We start from the raw sequence: 18,040 nt of genomic DNA, 5'->3' as shown, positions 1-18,040 counted from the left end.
TTCTTTTTTTTTTTTTAAAGATTTTATTTATTTACTTGAGAGAGAGAATGAGATAGAGAGAGCATGAGACGGGAGGGTCAGAGGGAGAAGCAGACTCCCTGCTGAGCAGGGAGCCCGATGCAGGACTCGATCCCGGGACTCCAGGATCATGACCCGAGCCAGAGGCAGTCGCTTCTGTTTTCTCATTGTGGGGTCCACTTAAGAGCTTTTATGTTTATTTCTCATATATTTTTGTGTATTCATCTTTGATAACCACCTGCATTCCCTTTTCTGTTTCTTCACCTTTTCCTTACCACATGTATTTTCCCTTTTATCTATATCTAGTGTACAACTGACACTTTTGTTTTATTCTTCAACCATTCAGGAACCTATGAAATTTTATAATTAGTATTTATTATTAGTGATTTTAGCCAGCTGTCTTAGAAGTTTGGTGTTACTGTAATAAGACCAGTTTCAATAAGTTACACATTAAAAATCACTCCCATATTTATTCTGAGCTTACACTTAAAGACTGGTAAATGGGATGTGCTCAGCATTAGGAGGGAATAAAGATATCACTAATGCTTTTAAAATGATGTTTTTCCCCCCCAAACAGAAGTTGTAAGAACAAGACTACGTGAAGAGGGAACAAAATATAGATCTTTTTTTCAGACACTGTCTTTGGTGGTTCAAGAAGAAGGTTATGGGTCTCTTTACCGTGGTCTAACAACTCATCTGGTGAGACAGATTCCAAACACAGCCATTATGATGGCCACCTACGAATTGGTGGTTTACCTTCTCAATGGATAGCAACTTCAGGCTGCTGTACTATGAAGAGGGAAGACCAAAAGATTACAGTGGACCATGCAGTATTGAAGCCAGCATGGTGGACAGAAGAAAAAAGTTTGGGAACATGTAACTATGCCTAAGTGGAAGTTTGGTTGTAGGAATTAAAGTAATCATAACCACATTACTTGGTCTTTTTCAGTAATGTGAAGGGAAAAAAAAAAAAAAAAAAAACCTAGGCTGCCTCTAAGAAAAAGCCTTTAGAAGCACTCCTGCCTCCAAATTGCCATTTTCTCTACCATGTCCGCAGGACACAGTTGCATTTTGTTGATTTATGGCAGTCAGAGTATAGTGTGTGTTCCATGAGCACTTTTTCCAGTCTTCTAAACAAAGCCATCCCTAATTGTATAAATATTATAACTATCCAAAGATAGTATTGACAGTCATAAATGTCTTACCTCTGGCATCTGTGTAATTTCTGTAAAATTGTAAAATAAGAGTAAGTGAGATCCTTAGTATTATTTTCCCATTTCCTTGAGGATCTGGAATATTTTAAAATTAATTATTTGGCATTAATAGTCACTAGTTTTGACAACTAATGAAATAATGTCTAAAGATCTTGCATATTTTTAGCTTTAAAATGTTTTGGTTTCCACTGCTAACAGGTGCTTGATGTTGAGCATAATGTGGACACTTAAATTGTTCATTAACATATCAAGCTGAGTGTTAATAGTTTGGGACAGAAGAAACCATGAAATGTTGATTCTTCGCCATTTGAATAACTTGAGCACATCCTCATATCTTCTCTAACTTTACAATACATGAACGAATGGGATTGTCTTGTCAGTGATTTATTAGTTACAAACTTGAAAGATCATCTGTCGTACCTAGGTATCATTTTCTTAAAGTGGAAAGAATTTACCACTTCTGAATCTTTTTCTGTTTGCCTTTACATTAGGAATTTGAACCATTGAATTATTTCCAGAAGATCAGTATAGATTGCATTTATTTTGTAGAGAAAATGGTAATTTTCAGCTTTGCCGTAATAGGTTTCTTTTTTTAAGGTGACATTATACATATCTGGGGCAGTATAAACATAGAAGAGGGGGCCCTCTGCTATCTGATTGAGCAGGTAGTGTGATCCTAATTGACCACAGTTTGTAAATGAACAAACTGCTTTTGACAAGAAATTTATGCTATCCTGTGATTTCTTGAATGGTAAATCATAGAAAGATTCAAGTTAATTCAGATTAAGTGTGCTAACAGGATATAGCTTTTACATTTTGCTGTTGAGTTCAACTGTACCTTTTAATACTTAAATGTGTATATGTATGGCCCTTATGAAGATGTTTGCTGTAATTCTGTTAAGAGACTTTTGCTTATGGATGTTGCTATACTGGTGTATAAAATATCTACAATTAAACTCCAGTGTGGTACTCATTTCAGTATAGATGAACTGTACATTTTGTGCAATGGCTTTATCTTAAGAATGACTCTTTGTGAATGCACTTTGTGGCCTTTTTTTGGAGGAGGGGTGAGAGAGAATTCCATGTTAAGATTTTTTTTTTTAAACATTGGTCATGTATTAGGCAGAAACCATGTTCAAACCATTTTTCTGGGTTTTAGATATGGTGTTTTGGAGATCTTTAATAATATAAATGTTTTATGTATTCTATGTACACACTAATGCCCCTAACACAGAAAACTGTAGCACATCATTGCAAGTTTTCTCTGCTGTCACCAGTGAAACACAGTGCACTCTTAAATTCCTTCACTTTCTTAACTCCTTGTAATCAACAGTAACTGGATGTTTTTGAGGTGCTTCGATTGGAATTAGAAAATATTCCAGTCTATTTGGAGACCAAAGGCAAATTTAGTTTCATTACCTTTGGGATTATTTGTACCTTTTATGGTGAATTTTAGCTTTGACATTTATTGTGAGAAACAAGCCAAAAAAAAAAAAAATCTAGGGGTTTCTAACTTAAATCTGTAGAGCAAGTCTCATCTATAGTGTTTGCCTTTTCAGGTGCCACTTACACTGCCTAATACAGTGCCATTTGCCTTGCAGAGATTCATGAACATACGTTGTGTTGAATGTAGGACAGGTTCTCCCTAATGTTAATGATCTCACTACACCACAAATGACTAAGAATGATATGAAAACCAGCAACTACGGAACATCTTATTATTTAGTGTTAGCAAATTCATAGTAGTGTCCTTCAAGGATGAACATGTATTCTAGTCTTGTTTGTATTTAGCAAATAAAACTTACGTTGACCTTTAGTGCATTATATTCAGCTTTTAAAAGTGAGTATTCTCTGTGTACTGGAAGAAAAGATCTTAGAGTCTTAGATTTTGGGTTTCTTTGGGCAACAACTGGAAAGGAGCAATGAAGCTTATTTTAATTTTTTTCCCAAAGCACAATCTGCCATAGTTTACTTTATGTGTGACAGATAATTTAAAAAAGAAAACTATAAAAGTTGTATATAAAATTTGTCTCTGGAACATTTCTTTGGAGATTTTTTTAATTGATGCAAATGTTTAAAAAGAAAATGCATATTTAAAGGATTAATTTTTTTAAACTGTTTTGTTTTCATCAATTTTCTATCAGATGACTTTTTATTTCTAGTATAGAGATTGGCAGCACTCTTCGGATTTGTCTGTACTTTTATTAGAGAATTTTATCAGGCAATTGAGTTGCGCTTAAGTTAAAGCAGTAGATACTGAAAGAGTATGCCTCATAGAGCAGCAGATAGAACTTTGGTACCTGTGGCTCATAGACATTTCCTAAATTTCAAAGTCCAAATCTGAGAATTACCAACCCTGTGACTGTGGGGTGTAATACCGTGCTTTTGAATCCAGAAAGAAAAAAAAAAAACTGTATCACCAAAGCTTTGTCTTAATTTTCATTATGTATGTAATTTTGTGGAACCAACTTACTAGATGGGGCTCACAAGTAATTTATTTGTCACTTTGAAACCAGGATAGAATATTGTTAGATTATTTAATCCAGCCTTTTGTCTCCTAAAACCTAATGCCCATTGTGGAATAGCACTATGTATTAGGACCAGGGTGTTAAAAATAATGAGTGTTTACTCTTTTACTAGAGTATAAACATGTCAGCATTTTTAGATTTAAGCCACGAAAAATACTGATTTGAACTTGAAGGATTTAAGTGCTGGAAATGAATCTATCCTTTATTCTTCTAGCATTGTTCATGCCTGTCATTTGTTGTTTACATACTCTTCTCAGACTATTAGTACTGTAGGGACCCCTTTTGGGCTGATAAATATAATAGTTGAGCCTGTCTACTGATCATGACTTAAACATTCCTAAGAATAAAGTATTTCTGAATGATTTAAATTAGAAGGAATTTTAATTACATGAAAATATTCCCTACAATGTGCGAACTTTCTGCCCACTCAAGTCTCTTCTCCATCATGCACTTATATTTCTTGTTAACCTATACACTGCTTTTTATGCTACTCCTTTTAGAAACTGAAAATTCTAGTTTCACTCAGTTTTTATGTTAATAAACATTTGAATGTGTACCCCTCATATGTGAACAGTTAAATTATGATCTATTAGTCACAGCTAAATCAAAAGAGTTGATATCTTTTGACCATTGATGTGAGGTTTGCTATTCTCACATTTTGTGTACATGGCTGTAAATTATGTGCATTTATTCTATTTATGTTAACTAGCTGAATTTTATTTGAATTGTTAAAATTAAAAAATTTAAATATCCTTACGAAAATATGGGGGTTTTTTCCTATAATGTATTTTAATATTTTGGTTTGGTGAGAATGTAATCACACTTTCTTAGGATTATGTGAAGAACAAAAGTGCATTGTCATTTTCAAGTTGAGTGTTAGGCTCCGATCTGCTAGACGTAGTGATATCTCTATAGGAAACAGAAGGTCAAGTTCTCTGATTCCCTCTTAGGTCAGTAAGATATTTCTGTTCTGCTATATATTCCACAGGTTTATTGATTTTTAGGTACCATGCTTTCCATGTATCAAAACACTAGTTTGCAAAGAATATCTGAAAATTTTGAGCCTAAAGAGGTTGTAATGATTTTTTTTTGACGTTTTATTTTATCTTACATCATTAGTTTTGTTCAACGATTCATTAGTTGCATATAACACCCAGTGCTCATCACCACACGTGCCCTCCGTAATACCCATCCTGGTTACCCATTCCTCCCACCCCCCGGTTGTAATGATTTTTTAACATCATGACTTCGTGTTAGTTTTGGTTTTTGCCTTTCAGAAAGTTAAGAATGTTAAAAGTTAAAGGGCTAGAAACTTGTTAGAATAACCAAATGAATCCACATATGGTAGGTTGAAACAATTGACACAGATGTAAGTGTTCTATAGTACCTATCCATTTTACATTTTGTCTGTTTTTTCACAAGTTGTAGCTACCATCAAACATCACCTAGTTTGGTAGGTGAGGAAACCAGGACAAATTTGTCATGTCCCTTTTGTCCGACATTAAAGCTTTTAGACTATTTTCCACTGAAGACTGAAATGGTGAGGTGAGGACATTGGCAAAATAATCATTGAGGTTGGTATGACAAGCATATTCTGCTTACTGTCCCAAGTTTAAATTGGTGTATGTGTGTTTATTACTGCGTATTACAAACTGTGATGGAGTTTGTGAGTGTATGATTTCTTAAGGTTCAAGTATGACATCCACACAACTGATAGGCAAGAAAACAAAGTGTAGTTAAATGATTTTATTTTCCTAATTTTTTTGCATTGCACAAACCAACTGTCTACTTTAATATATATGGAACTAGTTCAGTAATTTAAATTCATAGAGTGCCATGTTTATACAGTGTGATTTCATGTGGTTTTCCAACAGCCTATAGATAGGGTGAATAGACAAGTGGTATTTAGGAGGGATATTAGTCACAGTGGGCTTTTTTTGACTTGGTGTTCTGAATCTTAGTTCTGTGTTTATTTACTACACTATTCAACAGCCTTTGGGATGAACACTGGAATGAGTAACAGACAGTTTAGAGGAAAGATCTATGGGGATTCGCTCAGGGCGAAACATACTGGAGGATTAATAAGAAATAGAACTAAGTATATGAATTGGAGCAGTAAACTGCTTTTGAAGCTGATCTGTATAGAGCCTTAGGTTACTTCTGAGGTCCAGAGGGAAGCACTGGATTTCTTTCTCCTCCTCACCAAAGCATCTTTGTAACAACATAGCAAGTCAGACTTAACTAGGTTCAGTGTGTCTTAGGTGAGCCTCAGGGATGTCATGTTCTCTGGAAGTGTTATGGTGATTGATTCTTTTAGAAAGATCTGGAAAGGTTGGTTGGAGAAAAAGTGTTTAAACCAAACTTTGAAACAAACTTGACAGGCTGATTTGGGGAGGGGCATTCCTTGTTGAAACAAAGATCAAAGTGTTCTAGTAGCCCATCAGGAGAAATAACCCATTTTCTTATATTTTCTCCTGGGAATTTACACAAAAAGTGTTTTGAGGGGTGCCTGGGTGGCTTAGTTGAGCGTCGGACTTGTGGTTTTGGCTTGAGTCATGATCTCAAGGTCATGGGAATGAACCCCCAGGCAGGCTCCACGCTGGGTGTGGAGCTGCTGGGGATTGACTCCCTTTTCCTCTCCCTCTCCACCTGCCCCTCCCCATGCTCATGCCTGTGTGTGCTCTCTCAATAAATACTGTTGTTTTTTAAATATCTTGACATTTTGAAACTAGTGGTAGACCTAGGATTCTAAGCCTAGCCTCATTCGAAGGATCTCATCACATCCAGCTCAACAAAATTGAGTGCTAGACTCCTGTTTTCTGTGTCCCAGTCTCACACTTCCAAAGCACCTCGATTCCTTAAGTGTTTCATTGTCAAGGATAAAAGGCCCACTTTCAATCACTGTTTCTGGATCTTACCTTTCAAGGTTATCCAGTAAGATTGATCTCCATTGTATGAACTTACTCTGTGGTGTTTTAGTGGCCTAGGTTATTTGATCTGAATTTTCCTAAGTATGTAGTGTTTTGTTGTTGTCCCCACCCCCATAAGAGCAACTGGATATCAGTATGAAAAGTGAGCCATTACCATACTCAAACGAATATGAGTCTAAAGGTAAAAATTAAAAATTGCAAACCTTCTGGGAAAAAATGGAGTATCTTTGCAACCTTGAAGTAGGCAGGGATTGAGTCCACAAAAAGCACCAATCATTAAGAAAAACCCTCAAAATGAAAAACAAAAATGCAGCCACAGACTGCAAGAAAATATTTACAATATATCTGACAGGCTATGTAATAAAATATACACACAAACAGCAATGACCTAAACGCTATTTTAAAAAGCGTATATAAAGATGCTTAACATGGTTAGCAATACAAATTAGAACCACAAATAAGATAACACAATATAGCCAATATAATAAGTAGACACAATACCAAGGATGTAGAAACAACTGGGACTCCTACATTTCTGTCGAGAATGTAAAATGGTACAGCTACTTTGGAAAGATGGAGTTTTTAAGAAAGTTTGAAACTATTTCTATGCTACAACCCGAATTACTACTGGTGGGGAAGGAGGAGTGGGAATTTCCAAGAGAAAATCTCCGCAAGTGTTCATAGGGAAAGTCAGTTGTAAGTTCATGCAATGAAATACATAGTAAAAAAGCAAAATAGGAATTATTGATACATGCAATAATGCAAATGAGTATTAAAGACATTAGATGAAAGAAGTCTGGCACAGAATAGTGTACATTGTATTCCATTTATATTAAGGTCAAGAAAGGGCAAATGTAGCCAGCTTGATAGAAGTCAAATAGTGTACCTAATGTTGGAGAGGAGGAGTTGACTAGCAAGGGGCCTAGTGAAAGTTTCTGGAGTAATGGGAAAGTTCAACATGTTGATCTGGGTAGGGGTAAGCAGGTGTGTACATAATGTGAAGATATATTATCTGTAGATACAAGATTTGTCCACTTTAAGCCTGTGTTTTAAAAAAATAATGCAAAGTAAAAACACTACGTAATGAAACCCATGAAGGCTTGAGGTACTGGAATTATCAAAGTATAGTTCATAAAACAGTCATGCTTAGTATGTTTCAAGAAATAAAATGGAGGTTTTAAAAGTAAGTATCCAATTTTGGTATCAAGTAAGCAGGACCTCTGATCTACTCACCTCAATGAAAACTGGATCTCAGAACGCGCTTTTTGAGGCATAGCTCACAAAAAGTTGAAGGGTTCCCCAAGGACTTCTCCCTTTCCCTCCCCCATGCCAACCCCAAAGCTAAACAATTAGAACTGAATCTGGATTAATCAGGGTGGGGACCGGTGGTGGGGCTTATATCTCCAAGAGCAATAATATCTGGGGTCCAAGCCTGAAGAGCAGGGGTGTCAGCAGACTGAGGTGCTCCCAGGATCGGTGAGGAGTACTCCCCTGGATACCAGTAGAAGCAGAATCAAATCTGGTGGGGGAAAACTCCAAGTTGGGCCTACAGACTCCTAGCATTGCTTAATGATTACCAAACACAAGACCTGGCACTGTGAGTGATTACAGAAACATGGGAACAACAGATTTACACCATCAGGGACTTCCGAGAGAAAAGGCAGAGTAGCTAGCTAGTAGTTTTAATTACAAGGATGAGCATACAATATGAAATATTTTAATAGTTAACCATAAAAATGAAAACTGTTGGGGCGCCTGGATGGCTCAGTGGTTAAACGCCTGCCTTCAGCTCAGGTCATGATTCCAGGGTCCTGGGATTGAGCCCCACTTCGGGCTCCCTTCTCCACGGAGAAAGCCTGCTGCGCCCACTCCCATGCCCCCTGCTTGTGTTCCCTCTCTCTCTGGGTCTTGGTCAGATAAATAAAATCTTGGAAAAAAAACACAAAAAACAAAACTGTAGAGCAGTAGCCACAGCTTTGGAAACATGGTGGAGCAAGAGCAAAGAAAAAAGATCCCATTGGTTCCAGAAAATCTGAAAAAGAAGGCTTATCAGGCCCTTAAAGCCACTGAAGCAAAGCAGGCACTTTTGGAGAAGAAAGAGCAGAAGATAGGAAAAGAGCTCAAGTTTAAGTGACTGGAATGGTTCTTACTTGATTCCTGGCAGCAGCAACGCGACAGGGTGCACCTCAGATGACTAGAAGGGAGACCTCATGGCTTGGAAGTGCCAGATAAACATGCCTTGACCTTTGTTGTATGCATCCAAAGGATTAATGGGGTGAGTTCACTGATGCGGAGGACCATTGCAAGGCTTCGCCTGAAGAAGATTTTTAGTGGTATCTTTTTCAGAGTGACCCCTGCATATAGTGGAACCTTATGTGACCTGGGGACTTCCAAATCTGAAGTCTGTCCGGGAACTCATCTTGAAACGTGGCCAGGACAAGGTCAAGAATAAAACCATCCCTCTGACAGACAACACAGTGATTGAGGAGCACCTGGGGAAGTATGGTGTTATTTGCTTGGAAGACCTCATTCATGAAATTGCCTTTCCGGGGAAAAATTTCCAGGAATCTCTGCGTTCTTACATCCTTTCCATCTCTCAGTGGCCTGTCGTGCTACCAAGAATAGAGTGGACCACATCAAGGAGGTAGGCTTACCGGGCTATCGAGGTGACGCATCAATCAGCTCATTCTGCAGCTGAATTAAACCCAGAATATCTGTAAGCTCAGTGCATTGGGGGCATGTGTTTTGTCTTTTGGAATTGTTTCCAGTATCTTCAAAGAAGATTATTTTCTGTTATATCTTCAGAAACTAGAGGGCGGGTCAAGGAAAAGATGATGATGCTCCTGGCAGGCACTTGTCCTTACAGCCCAGTTCAGGGGAAAGTTCCAGTGTGTTTTCCACATTGGCTGCCACCACCACCTCTGAAGTCAGCAGAGGACTCTTGCCGTGGAAGAGGGAGTCCTGCTGTGTCACATCTTCTATCCTGGAGTTTAATGTTGGTGAACGAATACCCAAGCATGAATACAAGACAGCAGTGGACCAAGCTCAGGGACATACTTGAACCTGGGGGTTCCTGGGGCCTTGTTTTGGAAGGAATTTGAAATACAGTTACAAAGAACACAAAAACAGTGCTCAGTTGTCAAAAAAAAAAAAAAACTATAGGCACTGAAATCAAGAACTCAATGGGTAAATAAAAAATAGACTAGATGTGGGGCGCCTGGGTGGCTCAGTCAGTTAAGCGTCTGCCTTCGGCTCAGGTCATGATCCCAGGGTCCTGGGATCAAGCCCCGCATCGGGCTCCCTACTTAGTGGGAACCCTGCTTCTCCATCTCCCACTCCCCCTGCTTGTGTTCCCTCTCTCTGTCAAATAAAATCTTAAAAAAAAAAAAAAAGACTAGATGTAACTGAAGTGATTTAAACTTGAACATCTATCAAATTATCTACAGGACAGGAAAGGTAAAGAAAAGGACTATGCAAGATCAGTTGAGAGATAATGGAGGATGGAATGAGAATGTCTAATATATTTCATTATATTTAGTAATGAGCAGAATAGAGAAGAGGCAACATTTTAAAAGGTAATTGGAAAATTCCCAGAGTTGATAAACATGAATCCATAGCTCCACAAAACACAATGTATCCTTTTAAAAAAAAAAAGATTTTATTTATTTATTTGACAGCACAAGTAGGCAGAGCGGCAGGGAGAGGGAGAAGCAGCCCCCCCGCCCCACCGACTGAGCAGGGAGCCCAATGTGGGACTCAATCCCAAGACCCTGGGATCGTGACCTGAGCCGAAGGCAGATGCTTAACTGAGCCACCCAGGTGCCCAATCACAATGTATCCTAATTTGGATTAAGACATCCCTATAAATGTAGTGATATGAAGAACATCAAAGCAAAGTGAAAATTTTGATTTCTGCTATCTACAATGGGTTGGGTTTTAGGGTTAGTGCTCCTAATGAGTGCAATTAAAATGCTAGGTAAAATATTCTAAAAATCTTAACATCCGAGCGTGAACATAATGAGGAATGAGCAAACCAAATTCCAAGACATGGTAAGAGCCTAAAAGTTAAGAGAGCACTCCAAGCCACCTAGGACCTAGAAGCAAGTGAGGCAGAAGTAGATGACCAGGTCCCATTTAAGTTGAGGAGTCTGATAGACCCTTCCCATTAAGTTGGGGTCGCAGTAGTAAATTTGGATTCTTTCTTCCATCTCCCTGGTGCTGAGCAGAACACAGAAGTATAACAGCAGCCTGACCCTGGGACCCAGTATTGACCCCTGAGCAGAATTAAAGCCCAACTTTGCATTGCTAGAGTGGGGAGGGGGCCCCAAGATCACGAATTAAAGTGGTTCCAGACACATAGGATCCCAAATGCACGGTAGAAGCAAAGACCATTCTTTTCTGGAAAAAGCAGTCCTCATCTACAGTCACAGTGCGAACACATGAATAATTTCAAGGACTGTGAACAGCACACGGTCGATAATAAGCACACAAGGAAGACGCGCCACTAGTGACAACCCTTAAAAACAAAAGCAGCCCACTCCCAAAAAGAAAAGCGATTCTGGAGTTACCAAATATAAATTAAAATGCAAATGAGTACAGTTTTAAAAATATAAGATAGGCTTGAAAATAGAGTGGGACACTAAAAAATGGTTGAGCAGATTTGAAAACCAAATATAACTTCTAGAAGTGAAAGCTAAAGTTTAAAGCACAGTTGGACAGAGCTGGGCAACGCGGGGTCACGGGAAGCTGGAGTACCATGCTGCCAGGAGGAACAGGAAGACACGGAGGAGACGGTGAGGTGCAGACGGGACACCCCAGAGGCTCAGTGCCCGGCAACTGCTGTCCCAGCGAAGCAGAAAGAGTGGATCAAAGAGGTCATCTCAAGGGATGGAGACCGGGGAATTTCTAAAACTGATGAGGAACTGATTCCTTGGATTGACAATCCCAAACAGAATACATAAAAAGGAACTCTTATCTACTACACACAGTATCATGAAACTAGATAACCAAAGGCAGAGAAGATTTGGGGATAAAAACACCCAGACTTTTACCTCTGACAGAGCATTCAAAGCAAAGTCAGCCAGTCTGACAACTAAATTAGCATGCAGGACAGAAGATAGGGGAACAGTTCCTTCTGATGTGCTGCCAAACCCGACCGACTTTTACGCCCAGTAAAAATCCTGCCGGCAGGAGAAGGGAATTCAGAAATTTCAGAAAAATTAAAACAGGTAGTGTGCTATCAGCAGGTCATCAAAGGAAATCCCCAAAGGTGTACATCAGGCAGAAGGAATTCGTGGTATCAGATGGAACCCCTGAGATGCAAGAAAAATGCTAAACAAAAAAAGCCGTAATTCGGTGGGCAAATGGAAAAGGTGGTTAACTGTATAAGCGAGTAATAATAATGGGGTTTTTAAAAAAACAAAACAGGACAAAAATATAGCACATTACAATTTTATGAAAGGAGGGAAGGAGATAAGTGGAGTTGAAGCGTTCTATAAACTTTATACTATCCAGGTAGAAGACGAAGATTTTGATTCATTTTATTTTTTTTAAGATTTTTTATTTATTTGAGATATAGAGAGAGTGCGAGAGAGCGAGCAGGAGCAGGGGGAGGGAGAGGGAGAGGCAGAGGGAGAGAGAGAAGCAGACTCCCCGCTGAGCCCGATGTGGGGCTCGATGTTGGGCTCAATGGGCTCGATCCCAGGACCCTGGGATCACGACCTGAGCTGAAGGCAGACGCTTAACCGACTGAGCCACCCAGGTGCCCCGATTTTGATTCATTTTAAATGTTAAGTATGTATTGTAAAATGGTGGATAACCAATGAAAGAACAGAAATAGTACCACTTCCATACTAGTAGAAAACGTGAAATTATTCTTTTCAAAAATCAGTTAAAAAGGAATGCCAGAAAGGAGAGACAAAGAGCATGAAATTAAATTTAAGTAAACTCTATGCCCAAAGTGGGGTTCAAATTCTTGATGCCAAGATCAAGAGTCACATCCTGATTCAGCCAGACACCCCAGAAATAAGATGGTTTTAAATCCAAATATCTCAGTCGTTACATTAGTGGAAATGAACAAAGGCTCCAGTTTAAAGATTGTCAGACTGGATTTAAAAACAACAAAAAGCTATTTGTGAGAGACATGGCTAAACCATAAGGACATGCTAAGTTTGGAAGTAAAAGGATAAGACTTGAAAATATTACCCAAAGGAAACAGGTGTTAATTATATTACTACCAGAGAAAACAGACTTTAAGGCAAGAAAGCATTACCAGAATTCAGGACGTTTGGTCACCACAGGATCATAAAAGATTTGTTTCAGCAACGATACAATGATTTGAAATTTTCATATGTCTGATAAAATTTCCTCATCGTGTAGAGCCAGAATTGAAAGAACCACAAAAAGAAACAGACAGTAATAGTGGGAGTCTTCAACAAACTTCTCTCAGAAACTGATAGAAGAAAATAGTAAGCACATAGATTTCAAGAGTATGGTTAACAACATTGACCCAAAAGAAATGCATAGAACACTGCACTTAACATCTGCAGAATATGCATCACTATTTATAGACATTGAGCCAAGCAATCTCATCAGATTTCAAGTATTGAAATCATACAGAGGATGTTCTCTGACCACAATGCAATTAAACTGGAAATCAGCAAATAGATCATGGAAGAACTTCTTAAGTTTGGAAATTTAGACACATGCTTCCAAATAACCCACAGGTCTGCTCAACCACATGGACAAAATATTTTGAGCTGAATGATAATGTAAATTCTAAATGTCAAAACTGATGAATGCAGCTTAAGCAGTCCTTAGAGAAAATTTAAAATTTTAAGTCCCTATATTAGAAAGGAAAAAATGCTGAAAATTAATGAGGTAAGCATTTGTATTACTTAGGGTTGGCTAGGGCACAGTAGAGACTCAGATGCATAATGGCTCAACGTAATAGACATTTTACGGCTTGCTTATTTAACGGTCTTAGAGGAATAGGTTGGCTCTGCTCTAACAGTTCTTCAGGGACTCAGCTGACTGAGGCTCTGCTTTTCTCAACATTTGCCTTCCAAGGTGGACATGGGCTGTGATTCTCAGACTTAAGCCTATATCCCAATCACATGGAGGGCTTGTTTTGTTTCTCTGGTGTTGTTCAAAGTAAAAGATACGGGAGGCTCAGTCGGTTAAGCGGCTGCCTTCAGCTCAGGTCATGGTCTCAGGGTTCTGGGATCGAGCCCCACGTAGGGCTCCCTGCTTATCAGAGAGTCTGTTTCTCCTTCTGCCCCTCCCCTTGCTCGTGCTCTCTCTCCCTCTTTCTCTATCAAATAAATCAATAAAATCTTTAAAAATATAAGGTAAAAGATAAATGTTCCCTATCTTAGCTAAACTGTAAGTAGGTGGGAAAATTCCATAATTTGGGGAAATAATTCAGAGAATAGAACTACTAGATGTATTTTCCCCATACCATTAGCAAAGTATTTTCTTCCCCCACCCCCGAGCTTTGAAATATAATTGACATATAATATTATGTAAGTTTGAGGTGCACAACATGATGATTTGATACACTTACATATTGTGAAGTGATTACCACAAGAAGGTTAACACCTCCATCCCCTCATGTAATTATCATTTTTGTGTGTATGTGGTTAGAGCATTTAAGACCTCTCTTTGCAGCTCTCAAATATCTAATACAGTGTTTTAACCATAGTCACCATGCTGTGCCTTAGATCCCCAGAGCTTGTTCATCTCCCAACTGGAAGCTCCTACCCTTTGACTAACGTCTCTATTGCCCCCACCTCACACCCACACCCCGCTCCAAGTCCCTGGTAGCTACCATTCTATTCTCTACTTCTGGTTCAGCTTTTTTAGATTTGATGAGATCATGCCGTATTTGTCTTTCTCTGTCTGACTTATTTCACTTAGCATGTTGTCACAAAAGGCAGGATTTCTTTCTTCTCTATGGCTGAATAATATTCCATTGTGTATATATACCAAACTTCTTAATCTGCTCGTCTGTTGTTTTTATGACTTGGTGATTGTGAATAACGCTGCAGGGAACATCAGGGTGCAGATAGCTCGTTGAGAAAATGATTTCATTTCTTTTCATATATACCCAGAAGTGGGATTGCTGGATCATATGGTAGTTCTATTTTTAATATTTTGAGGAACCACCATATGTTTTCCATACTGGCTGCACCAATTTACATTCCTACTAACACACAAGGATTTCCTTTTCTCCACATCCTCGCCAACACTTGTTATCGCTTATCTTTTCGATGCTAACCATTCTAACAGGTGTGAGGTGGTCTCTCATTGTGGTCTTGATTTGCATTTCCCTGTTATTTAGTGATGCTGAGCATCTTTTCATATGCCTGTCCGCTATTTGTATGCCTTCTTTGGAAAAATGTCTACTCAGTTCATTTGCCCATTTTAATCAGATTGTTTTCTCGTTGTTTGGGGCTTGTATGAGTTCCTTATATATTTTGGATATTAACCCCTTACCAGACGCGTGGTTTGCAAATATTTTCTCCTGTTCCACAGGTTGCTTTTCCATTTTGTTTATTGTTCTTTTGTTGTGCAGAAGCTTTTTATTTTTATTTCTTTTTTAAAGGTTTTATTTATTTGTCAGAGAGAGCACACAAGCAGGGGGAGCAGAAAGCAGAGGGAGAAGCAGGCTCCCCGCTGAGCAGGGAACCCAATGCAGGACTCAATGCCAGAACCCGGGGATCATGACCTGGGCTGAAGGCAAATGCTTAACTGACTGAGCCACCCAGGTGTCCCTGTGCAGAACCTTTTTAGTTTGATGTAGTCCCACCTATTAATTTTTGCTTTTGGTATTATATCCAAAAAGTTATTGCCAAGATCAGTGAAGGAGCTTTTTCCCTATCTTTTCTTCTAGGAATTTTACAGTTTCAGGTCTTACATTTAAGTCCTTAATCCATTTTGACTCAATTTTTGTGAGTGGTGGAAAATAAGAGTCCAATTTCATTCTTTGGATGTGAATATCAAGTTTTCTCAACACCATTTATTTAAAAAGACAATCTTTCCCCCATTAAGCATTCTTGGCCCCCTTGTTGAATATTAGTTGACTATGTATGCATGAGTTTATTTCTGGGCTCTTGATTCTATTGCCCTGGTCTAATGTGTCTCTTTTTAGGCCAACACAATACTGTTTTAATTGCTACAGCTTTGAAATACAGTAGTTTGAAATCAGAAGTTGTTTCTCCAGCTTTGTTCTTCATTCTCCGGATTGCTTTGGCTATTTGGGGGTTTTTGTGATTCCACATGAATTCTAAGATTATTTTTCTTATTTCTGTGAAAAAATGCCGTTGGAATTTTGCTAGTGATTGCATTGAATCTATAGATGGTTTGAGTAGTATAGACATTTTAATATGAATTCTTCTGATCCATGAACACAGGATTTTTCCATTTGTGTCTCTTCCGTGTCCTTCATCAAAGTCTTACAGTTTTCAGCATACAGATCTGTAACCTCCTCGGTTAAACTTATTCCTAAGTATTTTTTATGGTTTTTGACGCTACTGTGGGATCGTTTACTTCTTTTTCAGATATTTCCTTTTTACATTTAATTACTGATAGGTAAGGACTATTAATGCCATCTAATTAATTGTTTAATGGTTGTTTGCAGTTCCCTCTTTCCTTTCTTCCTCTTTTTGCTTTCCTTTGTGGATTGATAATTTCTGTCATGGCATGCTTTGATTTCCTCTCTTTACCTTTTGTGAATCTACTGTAGATTTTTGCTTTGTGGTTACCACGAGGCTGACATAAACAGCTTATAGATATAAATCTATTTTACACTGTTAAAAATTAACTTTGATTGCATATCAAAACTTTACCCTTTTACTCCACCACATTTTATGTTTTTGAGGTTGCAATTCACCTCTTTTTATATTATGTATTACTAACAAATTATTGTAGCTATTGTTATTTTTAATATTCTTGTCCTTTAACTTTTGTACTAGAATTAAGCGGTTAACACTCTACCGTATTAAAGTTTTAGAGTCTGCTGGATTTGACTGTATACTTATTCTTATCAGTGTTGTATATTTTCATCCATTTTTATGTTACTAATTAGCTGAATATCATTTCAGCTTGAAATTCTAGAGGGCTTGTTAAAACACTGATTGCTGGGTAGCATCCCCAGAATTTGATTCAGTAGGCTTAACCTAAGTCTGTGACCCAAGAATTTGCATTTCTAAGAGGCTGCCAGGTAATGTTGCTTTTGGTTCAAAGACCACACTGAGTCCCACTGAATTTAGGATTGTCTATATCCAAGTCAGCTGGAAAGAAGAATGAGCATGGATGGGTATATAACTTCTACTCATATTTCACCGGCCAGAATCCAGTCATGTCATATCTGATACCCAGACCTATCTGATAGGGAGGCTGAGAAAATAATAGAGTAGCTCTTGGCCCAGGAAGAAATGGAAACATTTTTGTGAAGAGAGCTCTGTGACAACATACTTTGCAATGAATTAGAAAAAGAAAATAGAATAAACTCAGATAACTTAAAAAGAATGAAATAATTAAGAGCAGTACTTGATGAACTAAAATACTAAAATACAATAGAAAATCAACAAAGCCAAAAACTGGTTTTCTAAGAAGACTAATGATGCTGATATTTTAGAATACCATAAATCCTAGAATAATAGCTAAAAATAAATAAAACCAAAAGGTATATTCGACAAGCCAATAGTAGAGATAAAATGGAATACTAAAGTATACTCAGTCGAAAAAAAGCTAGGAAAAGAAGGGGGAAGATGTAGAACGAATGAGATAAACAGGAAGCAAATAGCAAGACGGTAGATATAAAACTAATGATTTTGGTAAGTACGTTAACTATAAGTGATCCGAACAACTGATTAAAAGACAGAGATCGTCAGACTGGGTAGCAATGCAAATGGGACTACATCAAACTAAAAAGCTTCTGCACAGGGACACCTGAGTGGCTCAGTCATTAGGCATCTGCCTTCGGCTTGGGTCATGGTCCTGGGGTCCTAGGATCGAGTCTTGAGCCAAGCTCTCTGCCCAGAGGGGAGCCTGCTTCCTCTGCCTGCCACTCCTCCTGCTTGTGTACTCTCTCGCTCTCGCTCTCTCTCTGACAAATAAATAAAAAAAAAAAAGCCCTTTTGATTTTGAAACAATATGCTTACAAAAAAGCTGCAAAAATAGAACAAAGAGTTCCCATATACTTTTTTTAAAGATTTTATTTATTCATTTGACAGAGAGACACAGCGAGAGAGGGAACACCAGCAGGGGTATTGGAGGAGGGAGAAGCAGGCTTCCTGCTGTGCAGGGAGCCTGATGTGGGGCTCAATCCCAGGACCCTGGGACCATG

General features: G+C 38.3%; 1 protein-coding gene and 1 pseudogene across 4 annotated transcripts in view; both read left to right on the top strand.

The window, feature by feature from the left end:
* Positions 1 to 4,522, top strand: part of SLC25A36 (solute carrier family 25 member 36) — a 39,660-nt gene extending 35,138 nt beyond the window's left edge. For all 4 annotated transcript variants that reach the window (XM_073899266.1, XM_025881445.2, XM_025881438.2 and 1 more), the window contains one exon: positions 596 to 4,522. In XM_073899266.1, the coding sequence (XP_073755367.1) occupies positions 596 to 789 (194 nt within the window). In that variant the 3' untranslated portion in view covers positions 790 to 4,522. The remainder of the gene's footprint in view (positions 1 to 595) is intronic.
* Positions 4,523 to 8,656: 4,134 nt separating this feature from the next.
* LOC112822600 (large ribosomal subunit protein uL30-like) lies at positions 8,657 to 9,393 on the top strand (annotated as a pseudogene).
* Positions 9,394 to 18,040: the final 8,647 nt, after the last annotated feature.

The sequence above is a fragment of the Callorhinus ursinus genome, unplaced genomic scaffold (assembly GCF_003265705.2).
Source record: "Callorhinus ursinus isolate GAN/ISIS: 27379988/994484 unplaced genomic scaffold, GSC_fseal_2.0 scaffold1, whole genome shotgun sequence".
NCBI classification, from domain to species: Eukaryota; Metazoa; Chordata; class Mammalia; order Carnivora; family Otariidae; genus Callorhinus; species Callorhinus ursinus.
The sequence above is the reverse complement of the archived record's forward strand: the minus strand, read 5'-3'. Positions and strand labels throughout refer to the sequence as shown.